General features: G+C 36.4%; 1 protein-coding gene across 2 annotated transcripts in view; it reads right to left on the reverse strand.

The window, feature by feature from the left end:
- The window catches only part of LOC110839985 (zwei Ig domain protein zig-8-like), a 338,556-nt gene that overhangs the window by 279,964 nt on the left and 31,032 nt on the right, over nucleotides 1-27,560 (reverse strand). The window contains exon 1 of one of the 2 annotated variants that reach the window (XM_087349688.1): nucleotides 16,951-17,986. The exons of the other annotated variant lie outside the window; for it this stretch is intronic. Coding sequence (XP_087205814.1) covers nucleotides 16,951-17,011 — 61 coding nt within the window. The 5' untranslated portion in view covers nucleotides 17,012-17,986. Of the gene's footprint in view, nucleotides 1-16,950; nucleotides 17,987-27,560 lie in introns of those variants that run through there. 2 annotated transcript variants of the gene reach the window in all.

Consider the following 27,560-nt stretch of genomic DNA (forward strand, 5'->3'; position numbering starts at 1 on the left):
TGAGTTCATTTTGTCATCCGTTTATTCTGCTCCTAGAACCAACAAACAAACCAAAAAAGCTAACGAGCTTGGAGTCCTGCGCAGGCGCAAGGCATCGCCCCCTTGCTGGAAATAGTAAACAGAGACTTACAACTGAAACGGGGAATTTGCTTAAGCTAACGGGGGATTTATCGTGGCGGGAGCCTCGACTGTTCAAACTGGGGTCTGTTGCTACTAATGAGAGGTTATCTCGTCAGGAAACATGTCCTTTGTGAAAAGGATTTTGGTTGGTTTCTGCTATTAGCGTGTTAGCGAATTTAGTTAAATTCTGTAGCGGACCTGAGGAGTCAGACTGCATGCCCGGCAGGCTGCGTTCGCTTCTTCTGGGATCTCGTCATCCAACCAAAATGTAATCAAGGGTGGTCTAACGCCTGACGCAAGGCAAAGCAAATTTCTTTGTTAGAACACTCCTAAAAAGAAAATGCACGCCTAGAATTGGTAAACAGAGACTTACAAACAAGAAACTGAGGACGTTCTCGTGCCAACAGCTTCGCTGTCTTGGCAGCAGGAATTTGGCCGTTGATACAACTGAGAAGGGTTTTCATCTGGTAACTTGTCCTTTGCGGAAAGAACGTTGGTTGGATTGAAATTTCGAAGATTAAGAAGGAAAGGTTTGGATCTCTTTGACTAAAGGTCTGTGAGAATTAGGAGAGTGGTAACTTCTTTGGCTAAGGGGCTCCATGATTGGGGTTGGCACGCCGTGGGCCTCTTGAAACAAACCTCAATATTTGTCATACAATTGAGGAAAAAATCGAAAAATCTCAGGGTCGTCTAATATTTTATACAAAAATCGTTGCGTTGTTGTCTTCGTCGTCTTATCAGGGGAGATTCGACTGACTTGCGTCAGTATTCCTCGGTCAGCCGAAAGCGACATCGGACAATCCACGGTAAGCACGGCACAAGAACCTTCCAATCTGCCGAAATAAGGAATTTCCAGCAACAGCTGATCGTAAGCCAAAGTTCGCAGTTTGTGCTCCGATACTGTCAGCGAACCAAAATACTCGCGAATTTCCTATTGCAAAAAGTGCAAAGATGAGTTAGTCGCGATGAGAAGACATTTGGGGTTTAAGCACTTACGCCTTCCGGACGTCGTTGTGAGCAGACGACACTCAGATGAGGAAAGAATTTATAGTTTTTGACGAGAATGTCACTTAATCTATTAAGGGGGCGGTGAAAAGCACGCCCAATCTTTTAAGTGTCCCTTCTTTAAACATAGCTGACGTGTGCCGTTCGGGTAAAAAGTTCGTCAAAGTTTCCACCCAATACGACAGCTCTCCAAAATCAACTAGTCTCGGCTTTTGGATTAATCTCTTAGCCTGACTGAAGAAACCGCCTTGTTCTCTGAGACGTTGAACACAACTCTCGAATCCCGTCTTCAGCGTTGAAGTCTGCTGTGGGAGGTCTTCAGGTAACTGAAGAACATCGATGATTTATAAGACCTACAAGAGCCTGTCTTCCGCGTGCAATGCTAGTTCGACGTCGCTAGAAGCTGAAGCTGAGGGCATATCTTTTACATACAGACTGAGAGAGAGAGAGAACGGGGGAAACACGTCTGCCCTGAGATGTAACAACCCGAATACCACGACGAGTAGATGTGGCTGTAAGTATGGATAGCGGAAATATGTTTTGCGAGGATTTACTGACGGAATTGACAAGCCAGCTGAAATCCTATCGTTGGCGAGAACGCGGTTGAGGATAAGAGGTGATGAAACTATTAAGACAGTTTGTTGAAGTGGTAAGGAGAACAGCTGATAAAATTACTTTTCAGTAGTACCTTATGACTCGGAAAGAATATGTAAGAAATGTTATGTTGACCAAGTGGTTACGAGAAGAGAGAAATGAAGAACTTTCTTAGTGACCTTATGGTTCGGAAGGAGGTAGTGGGAAAGTTTCTGTACCCACGGAGTTCATAGAAGAGGGGATCAACCAGATCTCCCTGTCTCTTGTAGAACAAAACTCGGAATTAAATTAGAAAACTTGAACAGTAAATGGAAGGTGATGTCAGGAAGAAGTGAGAGGAGGACGAAGTTGGCGAAGAATATAAAGATAAAGAACTTTAGTGACCACGTGGTTATTAAATGTGGTGATGGAAGATGTTTCTGGCTGCCACGTGATCTGGAAGGAAGGTTCAGCGGTTGTTCTGTGAAGGAGGTGGTTGGGATGATGGTTTAACTCCAGCCGAGAAAATCTAAGGACGAGAATTACACACCTCTAACAAGATTTTGGAAAACCCTGGATATATAGTGCGGCTTATCCCCCAGAAGCCGACGTTATACATTAAACTTAAGACGCGAGAACATACAAGAACTCCTCAACCTGTTTAATTAATAGACTTGAGCTACACTCAGCGGTTTAGGTTACATATTACTGTTGACATAAACACACAAAACGCATATTAATAAGCATCTAGAGTCTACCATTTCAATTTAATGTGCATAAAAAGAATACTGGTTAAAATGTCTAAATTTTTTAAACAATTTAAAGGTCAGTGGTGTAATTATGTATCATTTACTTTAACATTCGAGGAAAATGTCGGTATAGCACCTTATATTATGCCATGTCCGGTACCTTCCATATCCTTTCCAATTCATCATTCACCATTAATCATCTCATTCGACTCTATATAGTCTGAGCTACTGAAATAGCTTCGTGAAATGAACAGTAAATAAATATATAAATAAACTCAAAATTCTGAATATTGAGTATATTTCTCTGTTTCTTATTATCCTTTGAATACACAGAAATGATTTCCCTAAAGAGCATTAAGAAATTGATCGCTGTAATATAGACGCATCATTTTCTTTGCGGTACGGACTGAATTCTGAAATGTTACACAGATAAACATCGGGTTTCAGTGTAATTCTCTCTGTATCAGACATAATTCGTTATTTTATCCCTAAAACTTTGTCTATGAGACATGAAAGCAAGCAGGGAACGCGTTAAGAATCTCCATTTCTCCTTATGGCGGCCAGACTATTAGGGGTCAAAACGTGTTCGTCTTGCTACCTCTAAACCTTTACGTACACTGGTGTCGGGAGGACCTTCATTAGCAGGATATGAGGTTTTCACGGCGGTGAGTTTGAAGATGGCTGTCTTCTGGTTTGTTGCTACGCGTAGTCTGGTAGAAGTTTATAGACATTTCAGAGGTCCTTGCCACCTCTATCATCAAGGCGATGACTCAACGACCTGATGATTGAAGTAATAAACACCTCTGAAACGTCTATAAACTTCTACCAGACTACGCGTAGCAACAAACCAGAAGACAGCCATATTAATACGAGGTGCGATCGGAAAGTTTCAAGACTGTGTCAATAGAGGGCGAACCGGATGTAGTACGAGCTTCTGCCGCTAGGGGGTGCGGCCTACATTCATAGTGAATCAGTGTGCCAGCCGGCATCATCGAATTAGCATTTGTTTCTTAGTTACGGGCGTTTTGGTAGTGCATTACACCGACAATCCTGCGATTTCGGAATGGCGTGTGCATCAAATTTTGCCAAAGACTCGCCAAAACGGCTACGGAAACCTATGAAATGCTAAAGCAAGCATTTGGGGAGTCCGCAATGGGTCGTGCACAAACTTTTGTGTGGCATTCACGTTTTAAAAATGGTCGAACCTCTGTCGATGATGACAAGCGTTCTGGACGACCATCTTCGAGCACAACGCCCGAAAATGTTACGAAGATTCGGCAGGCCATTCACGAAGATCGACGTCGTACCATCAACGACTTGTGCGACATTGTTGGGATAGGCTATGGGACCTGTCAGCTGATTCTAAAGAAAGAACTCCACATGCGCCGCATCCTGTCTGAGGACCAGAAGCAGAATCGACTTGACTTCTCGTTTGTCAGGAGCTCAAAGATCTTGCAAGAACCGACCCCAACTTCCTTTCTAAGCTCCGTGTGACTTCTTTCGCTTCCCAAAGATGAAAATTCAGCTAAAGGGAAGGAGATTTGAGACGATAGAAGAGATTCAGGCAGAATCGCAGATGGTGCTTGACAGGCTGACAAAGAAAGATTTCCAGGGATGCTTCCAGGCTTGGCAGTGGCGCTGGGATCATTGTGTTCACTCCCAGGGGAACTACTTCGAGGGTGATGGATGAATTTAATACCTGAGATAAGTGTACGGGTTTTTATAGGCGCAGTCTTGAAACTTTCCGATCGCACCTCGTACTTATTTCCTTTTAAACTTTTGTACATTTTCCTTTAATTATCGTTCGTCACTGTCTTTATTTTTCTTATTTATTTATCTGTCTCATTGTTTCTCGTGAGAAATGGCTATCCGACAAGCAATAGACAAACGTTAAAGTGTCAACGAAATTTGTCTTGGTTGACTGAAACCGTAACACACAACTAAAGAATGGAACGAACTGATCAACCACTTTTAATTTGTTTTCAAAAAAACTGGTAATTGCATTTACACTCCAGTTTTCACATCACATTCGAATGAATATATTAAAATCGCGTGTATTTTCGTATTGATCGACAGTAATTAAACATCTCGCTAATTTTAATGAATCAAAAAGAGAAATACACGTACGATAACTTAACGTGCTTTTCATTACGTTCCTCATTTTACTTTGAAATTAATCCTGTTCAATTATACAGTAGGACTCATTTTATGTACTTCGAGTGTTTTCGAAACTGAATCACGATTCTACTCTTTATGGATTTAGTCTCCGGTCATGTTATTTGCTCAGTTATTTAACGACGCTTTTCAGTGCCTCACACTACATAGCGTCGAATAAGAGGGCGATAATGAAGAATTAACTGGAAAGGATGTGAAAGGAAACGGTCATGCTATCCGATGTCTTCGTCGACTGGACAGAGGGTTTCGTGGTCTTCCTCAGTCCCTTCAAAAAATGCCTAGATAGTACCTTAAATAGGCCACGACTGCTCCCTTCCACTTCTACGCCATGTAGTCTGAGCTACTGAAAAATCGTTGTTAAATAAATTACAGACAATATGTTTAATGCCTTTAGAAGCTCAAATTTCAAACCATGTTATCAAAATCCAGGCTATATACTCGTTTTATTCTAAATTCAGGTGCACACAACTCTCAGTTCATAATTATCACAGTTTATTCCACTGAGTTATACGTATAAATGATGAGTTTTTATATGCGTCTCTCCGTCCGTCTGTCCGTCCATCCCCTATTTTAAATACGTACATAGACACATACAATGTACAAACTTATGAAGACTAAATTACACAGAACTATAATTTTATCTGCTGTTTCCCAATGCTGCAAAACTTGGTATCTAGCCTTAAAAGATATCATACTAGACTGATAAATTCTGAAGCACGTGGATGGAGTAACAGAAAAATCTGTACTCCTTACCAGATATTATTAGGGCGACAAAATCAAGACGACGAGATGAGGTTTTTGAAAAATCTATACAAAATTTTAGCTGGAAAACATAAATCCAAGTATAAATTTAGACACGTAAGTGTAAAGAAATAGATGGTATTAATTAAATGACTCTTGGAAGCAAGATATTTGGGAGTAAACAGGATTTTGACATATGAAGACAGCGGCCGGTGCCAGGTTCTTGTATAACACGGTAAGAAACGATAGGTTTCATAACAGGCGGGGAATTTCTTGGCAAACTGAGCAACTATAAGCGTGTCAAAATAACTCTTATCAATGTACTTCGTTAAGAGAAATAATTTCTTTAAATTTTATGAAATCATAATACCATCAGATTATACCCCACACCAACATTTTTCAATACCCCATTCCCGTTATAATAACGGTTAGATTCCTTACTTCAACAACAGTCAATATGGCGAACGTGCAAAATCATATCGCCTGAAATGTTTTAATTTAAAATACACGTTTATTCGGAATTTATTACGATAATTCCTTTCCCAGATCAACCAAACACTTGAGAACCCACCATTTGTTTTCGTGTATTGATCGTAAATGAACACTCGTTGCTTGTGATATATTTGTTACATGTACGAATTTCGCTAATGGTATTAAAACGTATCAGGTTGGAATTGCAAAATATGTCATTCCAACGACGACAGTTTTTAGTGATTGTTACGTTAAATACCATAATTGAGTTAATCCGCGTTTTACAAAGCCCGTAACTGCCTCTTCGAAAGCTCTGATACGAATATTTTATCTGAATGTAAAATTCACAACTCAATGTTACTGATATTCACATGTCCTAGCAGAACACCCGCAGTGGTACTGGACAGAAATTCGACAAATTATTACATTTCTTATCAATATTTACTGCATGGAAGCTTACCGTATGCCTGATCACAGCACACAGAAAAAAAAACTGAACATCTTTACCGGGACTAGAAATCAGAAGAGATTATGGTTACGTTACCCAGAAATATTTTTTGTAGGCGCAATTCTCCCGGGAAATTGAATTCAAGAGAATTTTCCATAGTTTTTATCCCTCCAAGGATCTATTTCTGGCCTCATTTAATAAAGAAGACAAATTCGGTTCAAATCGATGCATCTGTTATCGACTTTTGAGCGAAGGCACACAGAATTTATCTATATTCACACAAGAATTTTTTTTTGTTCCAATTGAGCAATACAGCGTGACTGAATATTAACCCAAATATACATAAATTATATATTTTAACCCATACACAAAACTATCATTTAACCCGAGAAGTCCTGATATTAAATTTTCTCTTCGTGATGTATTTTGTGAGGACTGGGGAAGGATTGATGGTGAATTTATCGATCAGAATCGTAGGATTTTACGTTCTCGCGGCGCTGAGTCTGAATATGGCTGTCTTCTGGGTTGTCGAGCCGTGTAGTCAGGTAGAAGTTTACCGACGTTTCGGATGCCCTTACTGCCTCCATCATCAGGTCGATATTCTGAGGACGATGTTGTACATTGCTGTGTTATGTAAAATTCTTGAATATAAAGAGATATCATACACAAGTGTTATATTGTAACCAATAATTTGGTGTATAAAGTTATACATTACAGACTTTGAAATATATTTTGTCACGTTATAAAATTCAGAATCTCAGTTATATATTTAGACTTACATTTGAGTAATAGTAATGTCATTTCAGTGTTTAACTGAAGCGTAAGCTGCTGTCATGAGCAAAAGTGCAGATAAAACGTACAATTTGTAAAATTTTCGCGAAATAATTTAAATGAGCCTAGTCATTGTATAAATGCTAGACAGATAATTCACTATGCATTATTACTTTCAAACAGATTATTTCTAAAAAAAAGATTACCAATCCCGATCAATACAATGCATTATTTATTTAGTGTTCTGTCTGACGACAGGTCCATATGAACAGGATCCTTCCATCCTTTTCTCGGACTGGGACCTGTTTATTTACGTTCTTGGCAGATGATCCAGAAGTGGTTTGCCATTGCCTTCTTCTGTGTGTGAATGGAGTAATTGTTGGGATGCCACGGAGAAACCGGGAAAGCCCCGGAGGAAAACTCCGTGTTGCCTAGACCACGGCCTTGCCCAACACAAGTTATAATGCATTGCAATAATTAATTTATTAAGCATTTTCTAACAGCGAGGAGCCAATGGCAGGCAAACACTGATGATGAAGACGTAATGACCAGTTACTGCTGACAACAAAGAACTCCGTTTTGGAAAACACGCCTAATCTATTAGTGAAACTACTTGAACACGATATAAGATTTAAGATAAATGCAAACAGCTTCTGAGATGTTACATCCCTTATCTGTGATAAACATAGTTTCAAAGTGTATGTGAGATTTAATACATATACCTTTATAATTTTAACTGATCAACCAGGATAATTGGAAGCATAGACTATACGTGTTTCAGTGTTTCATATGCAAATTAGTACACAAAAGTTTTCGTTTCAATTAAGCATAAAACAGCCTGAAAATGACTCCGAAACATTTTAATCTGAAAATATATTGGAATTTAAACACAGTACAATGTTTATGAGACAATTCTCACAATTAAAGATTTCCCATGACCTAAGTGTGAGGAAATTATAGAAAAAAAGAATATTACATAAAGTAAGCATTCTTAAAATCACTTTTCATCATTCAGTGTCATTTTAGGTTCAGACAGATGGCCGGAACACGATCCATACAAGTGGGAAATGATAAATGCACATAAGATTTTGGTCGGAAAATCCGTACGGAAGAGACCACTTTCTTGGCATAGACATAGATGGATAATATTAAAAAGAGTCTTAAAACAACAGGGTTTGACGGTGTGGTACAAATATTACAGTTAAAATAATTTTCTATCTAGACTTTTTTCCAGTGTCTTTGTTTAAAATAGAAACCACGACGTTTCGGAAACTGGCTGTCTCCGTCTTCAGGCGAGAGGTACCTACTAGGTTGGGCCTGTGAGAGAGAGTTAGACCCTACCACTGGAAAGTCCAGTGTGGTTTTCCTTTTAAACACAGACGATGGAAAAAGTCCGGACAACAAATCATTTTAAGATGGTAACATGAAAAATGATGGTCTAATGTAAATCGAATATTTCGATAAAGAACATCATTTAATATATTAAATATTTTAAAATGTTAATTATTGTAATATTTTAATATTTAATAAGAATTTATTGTGATTAGACGGACAAGATTTAATATATACATATAAATCATTTTAAGTGTAATCCACTATCGTCAGAACCCTTTAGAATTGAATAAATATTACCGGCTCAGTACAGAGTCCAGTGGCGTGCTCATATGACCACGGTGATTTCTTATCTCAAAAGGTAGAAATTTGTTTCCATTCTGAGGGACAACGCCCCATAACGATAATAAAATTATTTTGTACCTTATAATGATTACAAAGTCAAAAAATAAGTGATAGAAAGTGATCGTGGCCAATTTTAAAGAAAGCACGAAACATATCTTTAAGTAAAATAACCAGAAACGTCTGTCAGGAAAGACAATTTCGAACAGGGATTATTTGCTCGGTGGTTTACCAGATACTGTGAACGTTTTCATAACCTTCGTCCCCCAGGAAATTCAAAATTATTGTACAGTACATTAAAATAGGCAGTTATTACGTTATCACCTTCCCACTGGACGGTACCGCGCGCCATCCGTGGCCATTAACATCACTATTTAATTACATCACTGAAATTTTACCCTCTGTCTATATGGCAGTGATGTGCGACATGAAGGTTGCCTATATTACGCCATTAACAACCCCTAGCTTCTATTGTAAAAACAGAAGACTGGAGAGGTACTCTATTATAAAGCGTTCCTTGTGATTTTGCACCCTTAATTGATTTCGATGTTCATTTATTGCAAATTCAAATGTACTGTTGACAGACCTAACCGATAATACGAACATTACACTGCATTAAGTCGTAAATTATACAGATGAATTATAGTTCCTCTGGCTTCCGACGCAGTTTAATCTCATATTTAGAAAACAACGTTTCGGAGAAACTTTCTGTTACCTTCTTCAGGGCTGAATTGGATATGATGGGAAGGTGGATATCGTGTATATTTCTCCGAAACGTCGGTATTTACCTATGAGTTCACATCAGAAACCAAAACATTGTCGACATCCGCAACACCTTGATAACAAAATCTCGTATAAATTCTACTGTTTATGAAGTTAATTCACAACAGCAGAGTGATCCAACTGGCGGCCCGCGGGATATGGTGGCCCCTCTCCCCCAGATAACTCTTATAATGCACGTGAAATTATATTTCAATTTGTTACCAGTTACTAAAAGCTCATTTATTTTCCTCGTGCTGAAGGATTTGAAAGAAATCTTGATTATTTTCTCGTTTCTTGCTTTACGTACAAGTGTGACACGTTCCATTGACTTCAAAATCCTACATAAAATACGAGTTTTCTAGGTAAAATTCCGTCTGACACAAGCTGTTGTATTAGCAGATTTAAGTAACATGTAACTCTATAGTAATATAAATACAATTTATATTTGAGCATATTATATGACAATCTGTCATTTCTGAATAAGTGTTTTTAAATATTAAGAAAACTGGCCATATTTTTTTCGAAAATAGTCCCAGGAGGGATTTCTACGCCCTTGACTCCAGAGGGAAAATTATTTTTCGCCTCAGAGAATAAAAACGTTTAACCACTATACACCAGAAAATTCTGCTTACAGAATTAACACCATTTATTTACATCAATACACAATACATAAAAATATTTCTAAAGATATTACACAGTTTAAAGATGTAGGATTTAAGTATTTCACGGCAGTAAGTCTGAAGATGGCGGTCTTCTGGGTTATTGAGCCGTGTAGTCTGGTAGAAGTTGACCAAAGTTTCAGAGGTCCTTGCTGCATTATCAGGGCGATAAGTCTTACTAATCTCCATGATGATGGAACAAGGACCTTCGAAACGTCGGTAAACTTCTGCCAGACTACACGGCGAAACAACCCATAAGACAGTCATATTCAGTTTAAAGATATAATTTTATGAAGCGTGCATATTTCTTACGACGAACATTTTTGAATATTTATCATAAAGAGTGATTCGAACTTCATTTAGAGCAGTGGTATTAACGTTTTTCGTTTGCGTACCCCCAGATATAATTTCTCTCCAACTTTGCACCCCCAAAGTTGTTGGTGTATAATTAAAGTTATACATGGTATATAATCTACATCTAAAATAAATTAAATAAATTACATTACTGATTATTCAGTGTTTATCATAAAATAATATATTTTTTTTAAAATTTCACGTACCCCCTAAGATGTCTTCGCGTACCCCCAGATATAATTTCTCTTCAACTTTGTACCTCTAAAGTCGTTGGTATACAATTCAAGGTATACATAGTATATAATCTATATCTAAAATAAATTAAATAAATTACATTACTGATTATTCAGTGTTTATCATAAAATAATATATATTTTTTAAAATTTCACGTACCCCCTAAGATGTCTTCGCGTACCCCCAGATATAATTTCTCTTCAACTTTGTACCCCCAAAGTTGTTGGTGTATAATTCAAGTTATACATAGTATATTATCTGCATCTAAAATAAATTAAATAAATTACATTACTGATTATTCAGTGTTTATCATAAAATAATATATTTTTTTTTAAAATTTCACGTACCCCCTAAGATGTCTTCGCGTACCCCCAGATATAATTTCTCTTCAACTTTGTACCCCCAAAGTCGTTGGTATATAATTCAAGTTATACATAGTATATAATCTACATCTAAAATAAATTAAATAAATTACATTACTGATTATTCAGTGTTTATCATAAAATAATATATTTTTTTTAAAATTTCACGTACCCCCTCAGATGTCTACGCGTACCCCAGGTTGAATACCACTGATTTCGAGAATGGTTTACTGTGGTCTGATAACAGACAAAATGGATTGTTTTACGACAGACTTCAGTACCAATCCTCGAAATAAAATTTAATCAGAGACTACTAATTTGTTTGGGACAAGAAACCTGCCGTTTGTCAGACGGATTCGGACTAGTACTACGGAACCCACAATGCTCAGCAGCGATTCTGAACTGCCTTCAGTAGACAAACATTCTGCAAGCCTATACCTTTCCACAGCCAACTAATTTTCGTAACAAACTACGTGTAATCTTGTATCGTAAATATGACATGATTTTAGGCCCTTTCAAACCCTGTAACAAAGCATGGAATATGCATCACACATCTTTTGGAAAGAAAGGTTAAATAAGTACCAAGCTCAAAACAGTCAACTTAGAATAAATCACTCATTCATTACGTAACTGCAGTTTAAAATTATTGACGTTGTGCCTTTAAGCCGAAAATTCAGTTCCGAGACCCCTGGGAAAGTTCCCTCCATCTTTCCTTTGGTTTACCACTGTCACGTCTTACCACTGGCACATTAAAGTTTGCCTTCTACGGCAGTTCAGGGGATATTCGGGGTTGGCCAACGCCGGCATTGTTATCGGAGGTTTATGTAGACGCCGAGATGTATGTCTTCATCTCATCGTGAACAACGTCGTCTACACGGGAAACCTCTGCCAGAAAACCATACGGACAGCGTCCTTGTTCCGACCCCCGGGTAATGGAGATCGTTGTAGCAGAGAGGGAGGGGTAAAGGCAAAGTCCCAGCGCCTTTAAACTTGGAAATTTGGCTAGGGGAATAAACCACGACTGAACATAAGAGCAGAATAAGCTCCTAAGTCGAAATAGAAGACATCTCAACTAGGGTAAGGGCTACATAGAGATCGTTGGTTCTCCATGTTAGGTGTTTTTGCGAGGGACTGAACCAGAAGGATACATTAACTTTTGGTGTAAGATAATTATAAATTTAATTACTTATTAGTCATCAAGAACCTGATTCGATTAATTATTATTTTTATTGTTATTATTTCCAAATGAACCGAATTTGATCGAATTGTTTGGTAATGTTTGAGAACAGGGTGCTGAGGTCAACTTCTATGAAAAAGTAAGTCTGAAGAGGATTATATATCAAAGTCATGATTTTCACTCTTCCCCTGATTAGTATTGATGTGGTAAAATGAAACAGAGTAATATTGGCGAAGCATGTAACACGCATTGGGAAAACAGGAATTTTAGAAATTTATATTAACCTTTCAAAACCTAAGGACGTAATCCAGTGTCTAATGATTAAATGTATAACAAAAGTATTTGATACAGCTTTACGTACGACAATAATTGGGCCTATAACACGCAATGCGTAACGCATGCGTATAAAATTTGTAAAAAAATAATAAACGATAGGGATCAGTTTGAAGACCTAGAGGCTGACGGGATGATGTATTAAAAAAGGTATTAAGTAAATAAAATATAAGAGCGTGCAGTGGATTCAGCTGGCTCAGGATATTGTCCAACACCTGGCTGTTGTGAATACGTTAATAGTAATTTTAAGCCTACAAAAACACAGATAATTTCTTTGACCAAATAGGCGAAGACCAAATTCTGAAGAATTAATTCGTGTATTTAGTAAGCAAGCATGCAAGGGCGATATTTAAGAAAAATTTATTTTCTACCATCAGCACTTTAACGCAAATTTTACAAACTACGCCTTTCGACACGATGTGCCACTACCAGCGTTCCATTATTTATGTGTTTCAGTACGTTTAATAGCTACTAGTATAAGAATTAATGGATATCTCCGGAGATAGGGATTAGCTCTATCTAGTGGGCCCAACTGTGTAGGAATCTGAAGACGGAGATACAGTCCCATCTCCGAAACGTCGTTTTACGTTTTATATTTACTAGACGATGGATAATATCCAAGAAAATTTTTATTCAATTGACTAAGGAACTTGTATTTTTGCAAAGTTAAAAACGCCGTTTATCAGAAGATCCTACAACCTATTATATTCTTTATAAAGATAAATTATTTCGTAGTCTTTAACTCAAATTATATAGCATCATTCTTCAAATTTATTCTACAGCAATATTAAGTATAATATGATAAAATTAAGAAAAACCACACACAATTTGACCTAAAGACTATTATGTAATTTTTGTTCATAAATATATTGTTGTGCTGTGTAGTCTGGTAGACGTTTACCGATGAGTCATCGCCCTGATGATGAGGAAGCAAGGGCCTCTGAAACGTCGGTAAGCTTCAGACTACACGGCCCAACAACCCAGAAGACATCCATCTTCTAACTCACCGCTGTGAAAACCTCAAATCTTACATAATACTAATATGATTTACGTTTATAAATAATTGCAAGATATCGAAAACTATTATATATATATATATATATATATATATATATATATATATATCTATATATATATATCGTAAGAAACTTGAAAATAAACTGTAAATAACACACATGACGACACATATTATACACCGACAATACAGTTTACTAACTACGATTAATTTAATGTCGATAAATCCTTTAACAAACATGAAATGTGATAAAAACTGTGACGTGGCAACGAGAAAATGTTTTCTACAATAACACGAATACAATTGTAAACATCGATAATATCACATCCTGCCGAAACATGGAAACATGTTTAAGTGTTGATGGCTTACATTACATTTCATCAAATTTTATAAAAACTAGAGCAACGCACGATGTTTACTGGTGGATTAATGTTACAACATTCTCGTTTATATACCTATTCTGTTCCCCGTTCATCTTAGACACTCCACCAACGTTGATAACAATATCACTGATATGATAATCACGTGATTTTCTAACAAAACTAAATTCTAAAACCGCAGTATTTGTCTCAAGTCTAGGCCGAATTCGCTGTTGGGTGCAGACCCACTCCTATTTTATTTTCGGAAAATTCAGGGATAAAATCTTGGACTGACATCGGCTAATCTGACTTAGGATTTCCATACTTTTCCTCGGTATTTCAAGTAAAATCCCTGGATTATACTGTAAATTAAGCTACAACAGCTTCCTTAAATATCGTTTACAATTCTGTTTTCACTAATCATCTCATTTTACCGTTAAACGTATAATCTTACCAATTAGCGTCGTTAAATAATCATCATAATACAGTTCTCCAATTATTGAAGTGTTTCACAATGAAAATTAAAGGTAAATGCAAAAGAATCCAAAGAAATTATAGATTATTCTTAAAACTAAATAATACACTAACATAAAATCTACAATAATAAATAAAACAAAAGACAGTCAAAATGCACAGTATTAAATCTAAAGAATATTCAGATAGAATTTTTTAAAGAAATTCTATACGTATGTAAGTTTATAAAATATCAATAAACAAAAAATAAACACCTTTGTTGAATATATCGTCACCGCATGCAGCAGAAACCATGTAACCGAGGGTCTGACCTTAATTTACGGTACACATTGTTTATAATTGTTTAATTTTAACCGTCTAATCACAATAAAATATTTTATTAAATATTAAAATATTATTACTACAATTAACATTTAATATTTAAAATATTTTATTAAATATTAAAATATTATTACTATAATTAACATTTAATATTTAAAATATTTTATTAAATATTAAAATATTATTACTACAATTAACATTTAATATTTAAAATATTTTATTAAATATTAAAATATTATTACTACAATTAACATTTAATATTTAAAATATTTAAAATATATCAAAATGATGCTCTTTCTATCGAAATGTTCGATTTACAATTAGAGCATCATCTTTTTCACGACATGTTTCGGTTTTCAATGAACCATCTTCAGGTGTATAATCGATATATATACATTTGAATTTATATCGATTATACACCTGAAGATGGTTCATTGAAAACCGAAACATGTCGTGAAAAAGATGATGCTCTAATTGTAAATCGAACATTTCGATAGAAAGAGCATCATTTTAATATTTAATAAAATATTTTAAATATTAAATGTTAATTGTAGTAATAATATTTTAATATTTAATAAAATATTTTAAATATTAAATGTTAATTGTAGTAATAATATTTTAATATTTAATAAAATATTTTAAATATTAAATGTTAATTGTAGTAATAATATTTTAATATTTAATAAAATATTTTAAATATTAAATGTTAATTGTAGTAATAATATTTTAATATTTAATAAAATATTTTAAATATTAAATGTTAATTGTAGTAATAATATTTTAATATTTAATAAAATATTTTAAATATTAAATGTTAATTGTAGTAATAATATTTTAATATTTAATAAAATATTTTAAATATTAAATGTTAATTGTAGTAATAATATTTTAATATTTAATAAAATATTTTAAATATTAAATGTTAATTGTAGTAATAATATTTTAATATTTAATAAAATATTTTAAATATTAAATGTTAATTGTAGTAATAATATTTTAATATTTAATAAAATATTTTAAATATTAAATGTTAATTGTAGTAATAATATTTTAATATTTAATAAAATATTTTAAATATTAAATGTTAATTGTAGTAATAATATTTTAATATTTAATAAAATATTTTAAATATTAAATGTTAATTGTAGTAATAATATTTTAATATTTAATAAAATATTTTAAATATTAAATGTTAATTGTAGTAATAATATTTTAATATTTAATAAAATATTTTAAATATTAAATGTTAATTGTAGTAATAATATTTTAATATTTAATAAAATATTTTAAATATTAAATGTTAATTGTAGTAATAATATTTTAATATTTAATAAAATATTTTAAATATTAAATGTTAATTGTAGTAATAATATTTTAATATTTAATAAAATATTTTAAATATTAAATGTTAATTGTAGTAATAATATTTTAATATTTAATAAAATATTTTAAATATTAAATGTTAATTGTAGTAATAATATTTTAATATTTAATAAAATATTTTATTGTGATTAGACGGTTAAAATTAAACAATTATAATCATCACAATATGACGCAACATTATCATCTTACGGTACACAGTAAAACATTACAGAGGTACACAATTATCCTGTACGTGAACAAATGAGCTTCAGAATGCAATAGCAATAATACAAGGCGATCCAATGTTTAAAACCATATTTCCACATAACACGTTAACTATTAAACCACTCTCAACACGTTCGTGTGTGCATTTAACCTCGCAATGATTCTAGAAGAAACAAAATTCGAAACATAATCGAAAAATATTAACAACTTCAACTTTAAATCCTTCTTTCGTCTGCTACAGAGTATTGAAAATAAATTTCAAGTTTATCAAATGGCAACATTACCACAAAAACTTTCCCATTTGACATTTAAAAAATCACGCAAAAACTTACTATGTCCTATTACTGGTCACTTTAGAAGGATAAGTCTGTTTTCAGGCATAAAACCCGGTTAACTGAAGTTTAATAGCCAATTTGACTGGTGTGGAAGTCCACTCAAGTATGACAATCTGAGGTCTACTGCTCCCTTCTGAAACCCACTTAGACTTCATGCTCTAAGATCTAATCTGTCGATCCAAGCGAAACTTGTTAATCAAATTCTCGTCATTTTACGAGTAAGTAATTTCTCAGCGACTGTGCCGTCCTACCTGTTAAGATGATGAGGGTTAATACTGCTAGAGGCGTCAACATCCCACCGAAGTCGGCCATAGTTTTTCCGCTTTAATATTTGCTCCAGACACACATATTTCAAAAGTTTATGTTACGTCAGCTAATTAGTTTCAGTCACTCGTTATATTTGCCAGCCAGCTGCCAGTAGGTCCATAATCCTCTTGCCTTAATGCGTTCATAAATGCACGAAACACTCCCCTTCATAACCTCATTCATCGCAGTAAATATAATCACTTGAGCAATTCTGTCATCATTTCAACGTCCTTACGAAATACGTCACAACCACAAGTTAGAATAATACCTTTCACTACTGACACTTTGTAAAAATACTTAACGTAAACAAAATATCTAAGGTTTTTAAAGTATTAAACATTAATTTTTAAGTTACGCTCACTATTTCTGACTCAAGACAGCGTTTCGACTTGAAGCTGTTTATTAACTGGAGGCACGCAGACACCGTCACATTGTCCCCACGATACATGATCAGCCCAGTGAGTTCCAAGTAATTTCTATTAATATTGTGTCAATTTCAACTGACCTGTCTTGATGACAATGAAAGTAATATTTGTTCGTCACTCCCCGCTAACAAAACATTATCCGCGAATGAGGTCTGTAATACGCACATTAATGAGATGGAGTCGTAATTTATACTGGACAGACTCAGACTGGATGACTCACTCACCACTTCCAACTGTCCGTCCACAAACTGCCGACACAATGCTGAACTCAACGATAGAAAATAATATTCACAAAAAAAAACGCACAGATGAAATTACTTAATTTTCAGTACTGTTTGTCTTGACGAATGTTTTATAGAAATTAATTAAAGAATCCGCACTGTCAAATTAATTAGACAAGAGTAATCAGACTGCATTTCACTGGGGTAGGCGTGGGTTTCAGCGTCCCGGGCATGGCACGCCAGCCAGCACACTCGAGCTTCTGGTGGTACGTCAGGGCCAAAGCCAGAACCGAGTCTTCTTCCACTGACTCGTCGCCTGGCACTGCGCAACGCAACCCGACGCTCAATACGTAGTCGAGCTCCCCCGTGCAGCAGATACCCCGCCCACCCTCCGCAAGGAGTCTCTGCACACCGCCACCGACACACCACACTTCTCGAGCTTGTTGACAACCTGATTTTTTTATGATGGTATTACACCCAGTCCGTCTCGGTGTGGCGAAGCGATTGTATCACTAAAAACAAAAGAGATATCATATCCGCCAGACAGACTCCCGAGTATATTCACTTATCGATTCCTACTATGAATCGTATCTATTATTCTGAGCAGTGGCTATAATGAACAACTCCTTTTAGTATTTCGTTCAGCAGAATATCGTGCGATGGGAATAGCATAGCTCACAACAGAGGTCTCCCCACACGCAATTCAGTTTCACTAAAAAAAAATTAGAGGTGTTAACAGCGTCTATTTTAATATGCAAGCTCACGCAAAATGTTATATTTGATGGGAGGTTAAAACAAACACACATGTGCCCAGTCACGTTTCAATTTTTACAAAACCACAGTCCAGTATATTACAGTATAAATGTGGATCATAAATCCTCGACAAACTTCATTAACATCTTCCGGAACTCTAAGGTTGTTATTTGTTTAATCTATTATTATAGATATTCTATTAATTACCGCTGATGTGTGGGGTCCAACGATACATGTCTCATATCGTACAGTATTTAAGTACCTGATAATTAAATATTTCCGTCTACTGGGTTGTTGCGCTGTGTAGTCTGGTCGATGTTTACCAACATTTCAGAGGTCATACTGCCTCCTTCATCAGGGCGATGAAGATTTCTGTCTTCTGGGTTGTTGCGCTGTGTAGTCTGGTCGATGTTAACCAACATTTCAGAGGTCATACTGCCTCCTTCATCAGGGCGATGAAGATTTCTGTCTTCTGGGTTGTTGCGCTGTGTAGTCTGGTCGATGTTAACCAACATTTCAGAGGTCATACTGCCTCCTTCATCAGGGCGATGAAGATTTCTGTCTTCTGGGTTGTTGCGCTGTGTAGTCTGGTCGATGTTAACCAACATTTCAGAGGTCATACTGCCTCCTTCATCAGGGCGATGAAGATTTCTGTCTTCTGGGTTGTTGCGCTGTGTAGTCTGGTCGATGTTAACCAACATTTCAGAGGTCATACTGCCTCCTTCATCAGGGCGATGAAGATTTCTGTCTTCTGGGTTGTTGCGCTGTGTAGTCTGGTCGATGTTAACCAACATTTCAGAGGTCATACTGCCTCCTTCATCAGGGCGATGAAGATTTCTGTCTTCTGGGTTGTTGCGCTGTGTAGTCTGGTCGATGTTAACCAACATTTCAGAGGTCATACTGCCTCCTTCATCAGGGCGATGAAGATTTCTGTATTCTGGGTTGTTGCGCTGTGTAGTCTGGTCGATGTTAACCAACGTTTCAGAAGTCATACTGCCTCCGTCATCAGGGCGATGAAGATTTCTGTCTTCTGGGTTGTTGCGCTGTGTAGTCTGGTCGATGTTAACCAACATTTCAGAGGTCATACTGCCTCCGTCATCAGGGCATATTCATCGCCCTGATGACGGAGGCAGTATGACCTCTGAAACGTTGGTTAACATTGACCAGACTACACAGCGCAACAACCCAGAAGACGGATATCTTCATACTCACCGCTGTGAGAACCTCAAGTCTTACATACCTGATAATTATTTTAATTTCCTCATCTGGTACCAGCACGGATTCGAACAGAAGACCTACCACACGAAAGCCAGATGGAAAGGTTTAAATGTACAAGAGCGCTGGTTATTAAGCCGGTCTGTTACTCCTTCGACAGGATAAGGCAATGTCTACGTGAAAATGGGCCTCTAGTGGGGCTTTTTTCCAACCCCAGTTGATACGCGAGTGAATATGGAGCAGAATTTGGATGGCACAGACGGGGGGGAAATCGAAGGACTCGGAGAAAAGTTGTCCCAGTGCCACCAAGTCCACCGTGAATCCCACAGACTGTCCAAAGCGCAAACTCGGCCTCAGCGGTGAGAGGCTGGCGCCTAACCGGTCCTGCCACACGTTAATATCAACGTCTTATTCGTTACGATAAATGAGGTGCCGGCGACCGAGACATAGTAATGTAACAGTTACATTTAGTGTGAATGAAATGCCAATGCCAAATATAAATTAAGTTAACCTGAAGTTTGGGTCACTGAATACTGCCGTATGTGATGACCCAGCTGGAATTAAAATGTAACACATCGTCCAACTGAATGCGAACCTAAGGATTCTGAAGGAAATAGTAGTGACCTATTTCAGTATAGACATTCTATGCCTTCACTTATTCAAAAACATTGAGAAATCCCATGATAATTTTCAAATGGGATCGCCGAAATACAAATCGATTATCTCTCAAGCCAACTGATTCAAGTTTGTTGCCGGTCGAGATTTACGAGTGTAGTTGAATCAAACTTAAAATCCATTAACCAAAAGTCTAGACTTAGAGTCTGTTCTCGTTCGTTGCCTTGGGCAGTGACAGTAAGTAAGTAAGTCAGTAAGTAAGTCAGTAAGTAAGTCAGTAAGTAAGTAAGTAAGTCAGTAAGTAAGTCAGTAAGTAAGTCAGTAAGTAAGCTAGTAAATAAGTCAGTAAGTAAGTCAGTAGGTCAGTAAGTAAGCCAGTCAGTAAGTAACTAAGTCAGTAAGTAAGCCAGTCAGTAAGTAACTAAGTAAGTCAGTAAGTAACTAAGTCAGTAAGTAAGTCAGTAAGTGAGTGAGTAAGCCAGTAAGTAAGCCAGTAAGCCAGTAAGTAAGCCAGTAAGTAAGTCAGTACGTAAGTCAGTATCTAAGTCAGTCAGTAAGTCAGTCAGTAAGTCAGTAAGTGAGTGAGTAAGCCAGTAAGTAAGTCAGTAAGTAAGTCAGTAAGTAAGTCAGTAGGTCAGTAAGTAAGCCAGTCAGTAAGTAACTAAGTCAGTAAGTAAGTCAGTAAGTAAGTGAGTAAGCCAGTCAGTAAGTAACTAAGTCAGTAAGTAAGTGAGTAAGCCAGTCAGTAAGTAACTAAGTCAGTAAGTAAGTCAGTAAGTAAGTGAGTAAGCCAGTAAATAAGTCAGTAAGTAAGTCAGTAAGTAAGTGAGTAAGCCAGTAAATAAGTCAGTAAGTAAGTGAGTAAGCCAGTAAATAAGTCAGTAAGTAAGTGAGTAAGCTAGTAAATAAGTCAGTAAGTAAGTCAGTAAGTAAGTGAGTAAGCCAGTCAGTAAGTAACTAAGTCAGTAAGTAAGTCAGTAAGTAAGTGAGTAAGCCAGTAAATAAGTCAGTAAGTAAGTCAGTAAGTAAGTGAGTAAGCCAGTAAATAAGTCAGTAAGTAAGTGAGTAAGCCAGTAAATAAGTCAGTAAGTAAGTCAGTAAGTAAGTGAGTAAGCCAGTAAATAAGTCAGTAAGTAAGTGAGTAAGCCAGTAAATAAGTCAGTAAGTAAGTCAGTAAGTAAGTGAGTAAGCCAGTAAATAAGTCAGTAAGTAAGTCAGTAAGTAAGTGAGTAAGCCAGTAAATAAGTCAGTAAGTAAGTGAGTAAGCCAGTAAATAAGTCAGTAAGTAAGTCAGTAAGTAAGTGAGTAAGCCAGTAAATAAGTCAGTAAGTAAGTCAGTAAGTAAGTGAGTAAGCCAGTAAATAAGTCAGTAAGTAAGTGAGTAAGCCAGTAAATAAGTCAGTAAGTAAGTCAGTAAGTAAGTGAGTAAGCCAGTAAATAAGTCAGTAAGTAAGTGAGTAAGCCAGTAAATAAGTCAGTAAGTAAGTCAGTAAGTAAGTGAGTAAGCCAGTAAATAAGTCAGTAAGTAAGTGAGTAAGCCAGTAAATAAGTCAGTAAGTAAGTCAGTAAGTAAGTGAGTAAGCCAGTAAATAAGTCAGTAAGTAAGTCAGTAAGTAAGTGAGTAAGCCAGTAAATAAGTCAGTAAGTAAGTGAGTAAGCCAGTAAATAAGTCAGTAAATAAGTCAGTAAGTAAGTGAGTAAGCCAGTAAATAAGTCAGTAAGTAAGTCAGTAAGTAAGTGAGTAAGCCAGTAAATAAGTCAGTAAGTAAGTGAGTAAGCCAGTAAATAAGTCAGTAAGTAAGTCAGTAAGTAAGTGAGTAAGCCAGTAAATAAGTCAGTAAGTAAGTCAGTAAGTAAGTGAGTAAGCCAGTAAATAAGTCAGTAAGTAAGTGAGTAAGCCAGTAAATAAGTCAGTAAGTAAGTCAGTAAGTAAGTGAGTAAGCCAGTAAATAAGTCAGTAAGTAAGTCAGTAAGTAAGTGAGTAAGCCAGTAAATAAGTCAGTAAGTAAGTGAGTAAGCCAGTAAATAAGTCAGTAAGTAAGTCAGTAAGTAAGTGAGTAAGCCAGTAAATAAGTCAGTAAGTAAGTCAGTAAGTAAGTGAGTAAGCCAGTAAATAAGTCAGTAAGTAAGTGAGTAAGCCAGTAAATAAGTCAGTAAGTAAGTCAGTAAGTAAGTGAGTAAGCCAGTAAATAAGTCAGTAAGTAAGTCAGTAAGTAAGTGAGTAAGCCAGTAAATAAGTCAGTAAGTAAGTGAGTAAGCCAGTAAATAAGTCAGTAAGTAAGTCAGTAAGTAAGTGAGTAAGCCAGTAAATAAGTCAGTAAGTAAGTGAGTAAGCCAGTAAATAAGTCAGTAAGTAAGTCAGTAAGTAAGTGAGTAAGCCAGTAAATAAGTCAGTAAGTAAGTCAGTAAGTAAGTGAGTAAGCCAGTAAATAAGTCAGTAAGTAAGTGAGTAAGCCAGTAAATAAGTCAGTAAGTAAGTCAGTAAGTAAGTGAGTAAGCCAGTAAATAAGTCAGTAAGTAAGTCAGTAAGTAAGTGAGTAAGCCAGTAAATAAGTCAGTAAGTAAGTGAGTAAGCCAGTAAATAAGTCAGTAAGTAAGTCAGTAAGTAAGTGAGTAAGCCAGTAAATAAGTCAGTAAGTAAGTGAGTAAGCCAGTAAATAAGTCAGTAAGTAAGTCAGTAGGATTTGAGGTTTTCACGGCGGTGAGTCCGAAGATGGCTGCCTTCAGGGTTTGTTGCGTCGTGTAGTCTGGTAGAAGTTTACCAACGTTTCATATGTCCTTGCTGATCGCCCTGATGATAGAGGCAGCAAGGACCTCTGAAACTTTGGTAAACTTTTACCAGACTACACGACGCAACAAACCCTGAAGGCAGCCATCTTCACGATGAGCTAAGTCAGTTTCCACCGGCCATTAACACCCTCACTCCTCCTGTCGCTACTGTTCAATCGGACACAAAACCCTCCGCTGAAAAATCAATATTTTCAAAAGCTGATTCAATTTTGTATTACATTCCTCCAAATCACCAGCTTGTCCCGGGATTCACAGAGATGTGGTTTCAGAATTTCCAAACTAATTGAATACGTAAAATATTAATTGCTTCGACGGCGAGCGAACGAGCGTTTTCATACACACGCTAACTGTAGTACAGCAAAACTTGAGAGTTATTTTTGTGGAACATTGGTTTCCGAACCGGCTCGATGGGATAAAACGAATTCAAGAATCACTGAGCTCACATGCCGAGGTTTACCCTGCGGATGAAACAGACAAACCGTGTGCAGAATTTAAAATCTTGTTTACATGATCTTTTTCTCTGCTTTACATACACTGCCGTTAATATGGTCCATGCAATTCGTTCTTCAAATAGGCCTATTACGGCTATTAAACGCTGATGTGCGCGTGTTCTACTTTAGCACTAGAATTTAAACAATCATATTAATACGCGCGTACGTTCATGTGCGTCCGACTACCGTTAATATAACGACCACCAGTCCTTCGTAACTAGTATCCATGACAACAGCGAGAGTGGAGTACTTCCTCTTTTAAACACATGCGATTTCAAAACGGCGTTCTTTTCAGTTCCTCATCCATCGCTCCTATTCATTTAAATCAGTGGTATTCAACCTGGGGTACGCGAAGACATCTTAGGGGGTACGTAAAATTTAAAACAAAATATTATTTTATGATAAACACTGAATAATCAGTAATGTAATTTATTTAATTTATTTTAGAAGTAGATTATATACTATGTATAACTTGAATTGTACACCAACGACTTTGGGGGTACAAAGTTGAAGAGAAATTGTATCTGGGGGTACGCCAAGACATCTTAAGGGGTACGTGAAATTTAAAACAAAATATTATTTGATGATAAACACTGAATAATCAGTAATGTAATTTATTTAATTTATTTTAAATGTAGATTATATACTATGTATAACTTGAATTATACACCAACAACTTTGGGGGTACAAAGTTGAAGAGAAATTATATCTGGGGGTACGCGAACAAAAAAAGGTTGAATACCACTGATTTAGATTACACTCTTAGGTCCTTCGTCTATTTAACGACGCTGTCTCGCTGTGGTAGCTTCAAGTGAGACGTGAAACAATTAATAAATTGCGAATGGAGGCCGTAATGACCTATTTAAATATGCAACGGATTTTTCCTGGACAGAAATAATGAAGTTCGGCACAGATTTTATCTGTAAAAATGCATAAAAAAAAGACGCTTTACAGAAACACGAATCTGTTCTGTATTTGGGTCAAATACAAAAGTATTTTTGTAAGAACTCGACAATAACAGAAACACGACACTCGTCCGTTTGTGCGGACAGCTTGAGAGTGGATTACGTGAGTGCGCTGAGGTTCGGGTACCCGATTAAATATTTCAGGGGATGTTCTGTACCCCCTAAACTTTCCACATCTTCAATTTATTTTTTGAACCAATTACCCACAACTATTTTTAATCAACATATGTAGATATTAAATTTGGGCCTAGAATCTTTTTATTATTATACTTTTCTCAAACTTTTGAGACCGACAGAGGGGATTTAACATCCTGTAGTTCCACTCCGCTCATTCTTTGTGTTTTGATGCTTACTGTTTGCCGTCGGCTACGTTCAAATCCTTTGATATTGTCTGCCGGAAGAATTTGTAATTCAAACCCGAGTACCAAAATTCTGCGCCAAAGGCGGTTTGGTTATCACATCTATTGCGCCTTCTGAAGTCTCCTGGAGGTAAATGCTTGGATAATGTCTTCAAACGGGGACAAACTTATTCCCTCCACATTCGTCAATATTTAAAGAAGTTTTTAACTTTTCAAATGCTAAATTTTAAATTTATATGCCATCTTTAATATCCGCCAACTTTTAGCCTGCAGTGTGTGTATTTATGGGTTTCGTCTTTTTATTAGAATTAGAGCGATGGATTATTGTTATGAAATGTACTTCCTTCGAGATCAAAACCAAATTTTCAAATATGAGATTCGTACTTCAAATTTACAAACAACAGGTATTAAATACCTGCTAAAGGTCGCTTATAAAAGACGCGAATGATCCAAGATCCATCACCAGGAAGGAGAAAATCATAACAGTCTATGTTTACCAACTCCACGTTTAAGTTTAACACAGGTATAATTATTTTTGGTTCCTGAGTTTTCCTACAAGCACACAAAAATATAAATTTAGCAGAACCTCAAGACTTTCCTAATCTACCATTTTGTTACCACCGATCGCAGAAAATTTAAAAAAAGAAACAAGATTTTAAGGTCAAACAGAATGGCCCAACCTCCACATGAAATTATAACCAAATTCATCCATTGTATCTCGATTTTAATCGACAGTATAGACGGACGGACATGACCAGATCATAACGCGTGCTCGCTATACAATTCGTGCAAGAAATGCAAAATAATTATATTACGACCTTCAAAAACTTACCTTTACCACAAAATTAGTACAAAAATCTATATTAGAATGATGTTCATTTCTGAGGTATTTATTATTATTTTATTATTAGTGTTCTGTCTGACGACAGGTCCATATGAACAGGATCCTTCCATCCTTTTCTCGGACTGGGACCTGTTCATATACGTTCTTGGCAGATGATCCAGAAGTGGTTTGCCATTGCCTTCTTCTGTGTGTGAATGGAGTAATTGTTGGGATGCCACGGAGGAAAACTCCGTGTTGCCTAGACCACGGCCTTGCCCAACACAAGTTATAAATTCGGGCACCGCCGGGAATCGAACCCGAGACCCCAGGATTACAAGGCCAGCGTTCTAACCGCTAGACCACCTCATCTTATTATTATTTTAGTGTTCTGTCTGACGACAGGTCCATATGAACAGGATCCTTCCATCTTTTTCTCGGACTGGGACCTGTTCATATACGTTCTTGGCAGATGATCCAGAAGTGGTTTGCCATTGCCTTCTTCTGTGTGTGAATGGAGTAATTGTTGGGATGCCACGGAGGAAAACTCCGTGTTGCCTAGACCACGGCCTTGCCCAACACAAGTTATAAATTCGGGCACCGCCAGCAATCGAACCCGAGACCCCAGGATTACAAGGCCAGCGTTCTAACCGCTAGACCACCGTGGCGGTCAAGGTATTTATGGTACGACATAAGTTACTGAACGTTAAACCGTATGGTACAAATAATTACCACTGTGCTATACAGAATAAAATTATATGAGAAAGTGAAGATACGATATTTCACAGGGCCTTAACTTTTGTTCATACGAGAGACAGAAAACAAAACAGACTTTACATTGTAGACTCATTAACTGACGGTGTTTGCATCTGCACGCGGGTGATGACACAGATCTATTATTTACAAAGTTCCTCTCTCAGATAGAGATGAGAACTCTTACTTTCAGTCAAAAAAAGATGTGAAACTCAGAGCGCTTAATTTATTTACGAATTACTTAAGGACATTGCTACTAACTCTTTTATATGGCGTCGAATAAGAAAATTACTGATCATTCACGACTTCTAAAGTGCACGTAACGAAGCAGTCGTGGCCTAATTTAAAATAATATCCCAGCATTTGCCTGGAGAGACTCAGGGAATCCAAGAACAATCATAGGTTAGGTTAGGTTAGGTTAGGTCTCGAAGCCGATGTTTGATCCCGGGACTTCCCGATTATAAAAGAGTAGTATTAACTAATTTATAGCCACGGTGGTCTAGCGGTTAGAACGCTGGCCTTGTAAGCCTGGGGTCTCGGGTTCGACTCCCGGCGGTGCCCGAATTTATAACTTGTGTTGGGCAAGGCCGTGGTCTAGGCAACACGGAGTTTTCCTCCGTGGCATCCCAACAATTACTCCATTCACACACAGAAGAAGGCAATGGCAAACCACTTCTGGATCATCTGCCAAGAACGTATATGAACAGGTCCCAGTCCGAGAAAAGGATGGAAGGATCCTGTTCATATGGACCTGTCGTCAGACAGACCACTAAATAATAATATTAACTACTCGGCCGCCATATTCATTCACACATATGGTCTGTTAATTTTTATTTATTTTAATGTTAGTTATTTTCATCTGATCTATCTCTAGGACTCTATTTTAACACAAAGCACTCCAAACACAGAATCATCAATATTAACGTTGAAACTCAAAGCCTCCATAATGTTCGTAAAGCTACGCGTATTCCGTATGGATCTTGTTGACATGAACAGTTCACGACAAACACAAATGTTTTAACGATAATCACGGATATTATTGGGTATTGTCTACGTTTTACATTCAATGTCCATTCTAGTATTTATTATATACTGAGCTTAATGCAAAATAGCGATTGTAGTGAATTAAAATGAGACACCTTTTACAC

The sequence above is a fragment of the Zootermopsis nevadensis genome, unplaced genomic scaffold (assembly GCF_977971745.1).
Source record: "Zootermopsis nevadensis isolate Lab colony 2312 unplaced genomic scaffold, Znev_1.0 Znev_ptg000016l, whole genome shotgun sequence".
Taxonomy (NCBI): domain Eukaryota; kingdom Metazoa; phylum Arthropoda; class Insecta; order Blattodea; family Termopsidae; genus Zootermopsis; species Zootermopsis nevadensis.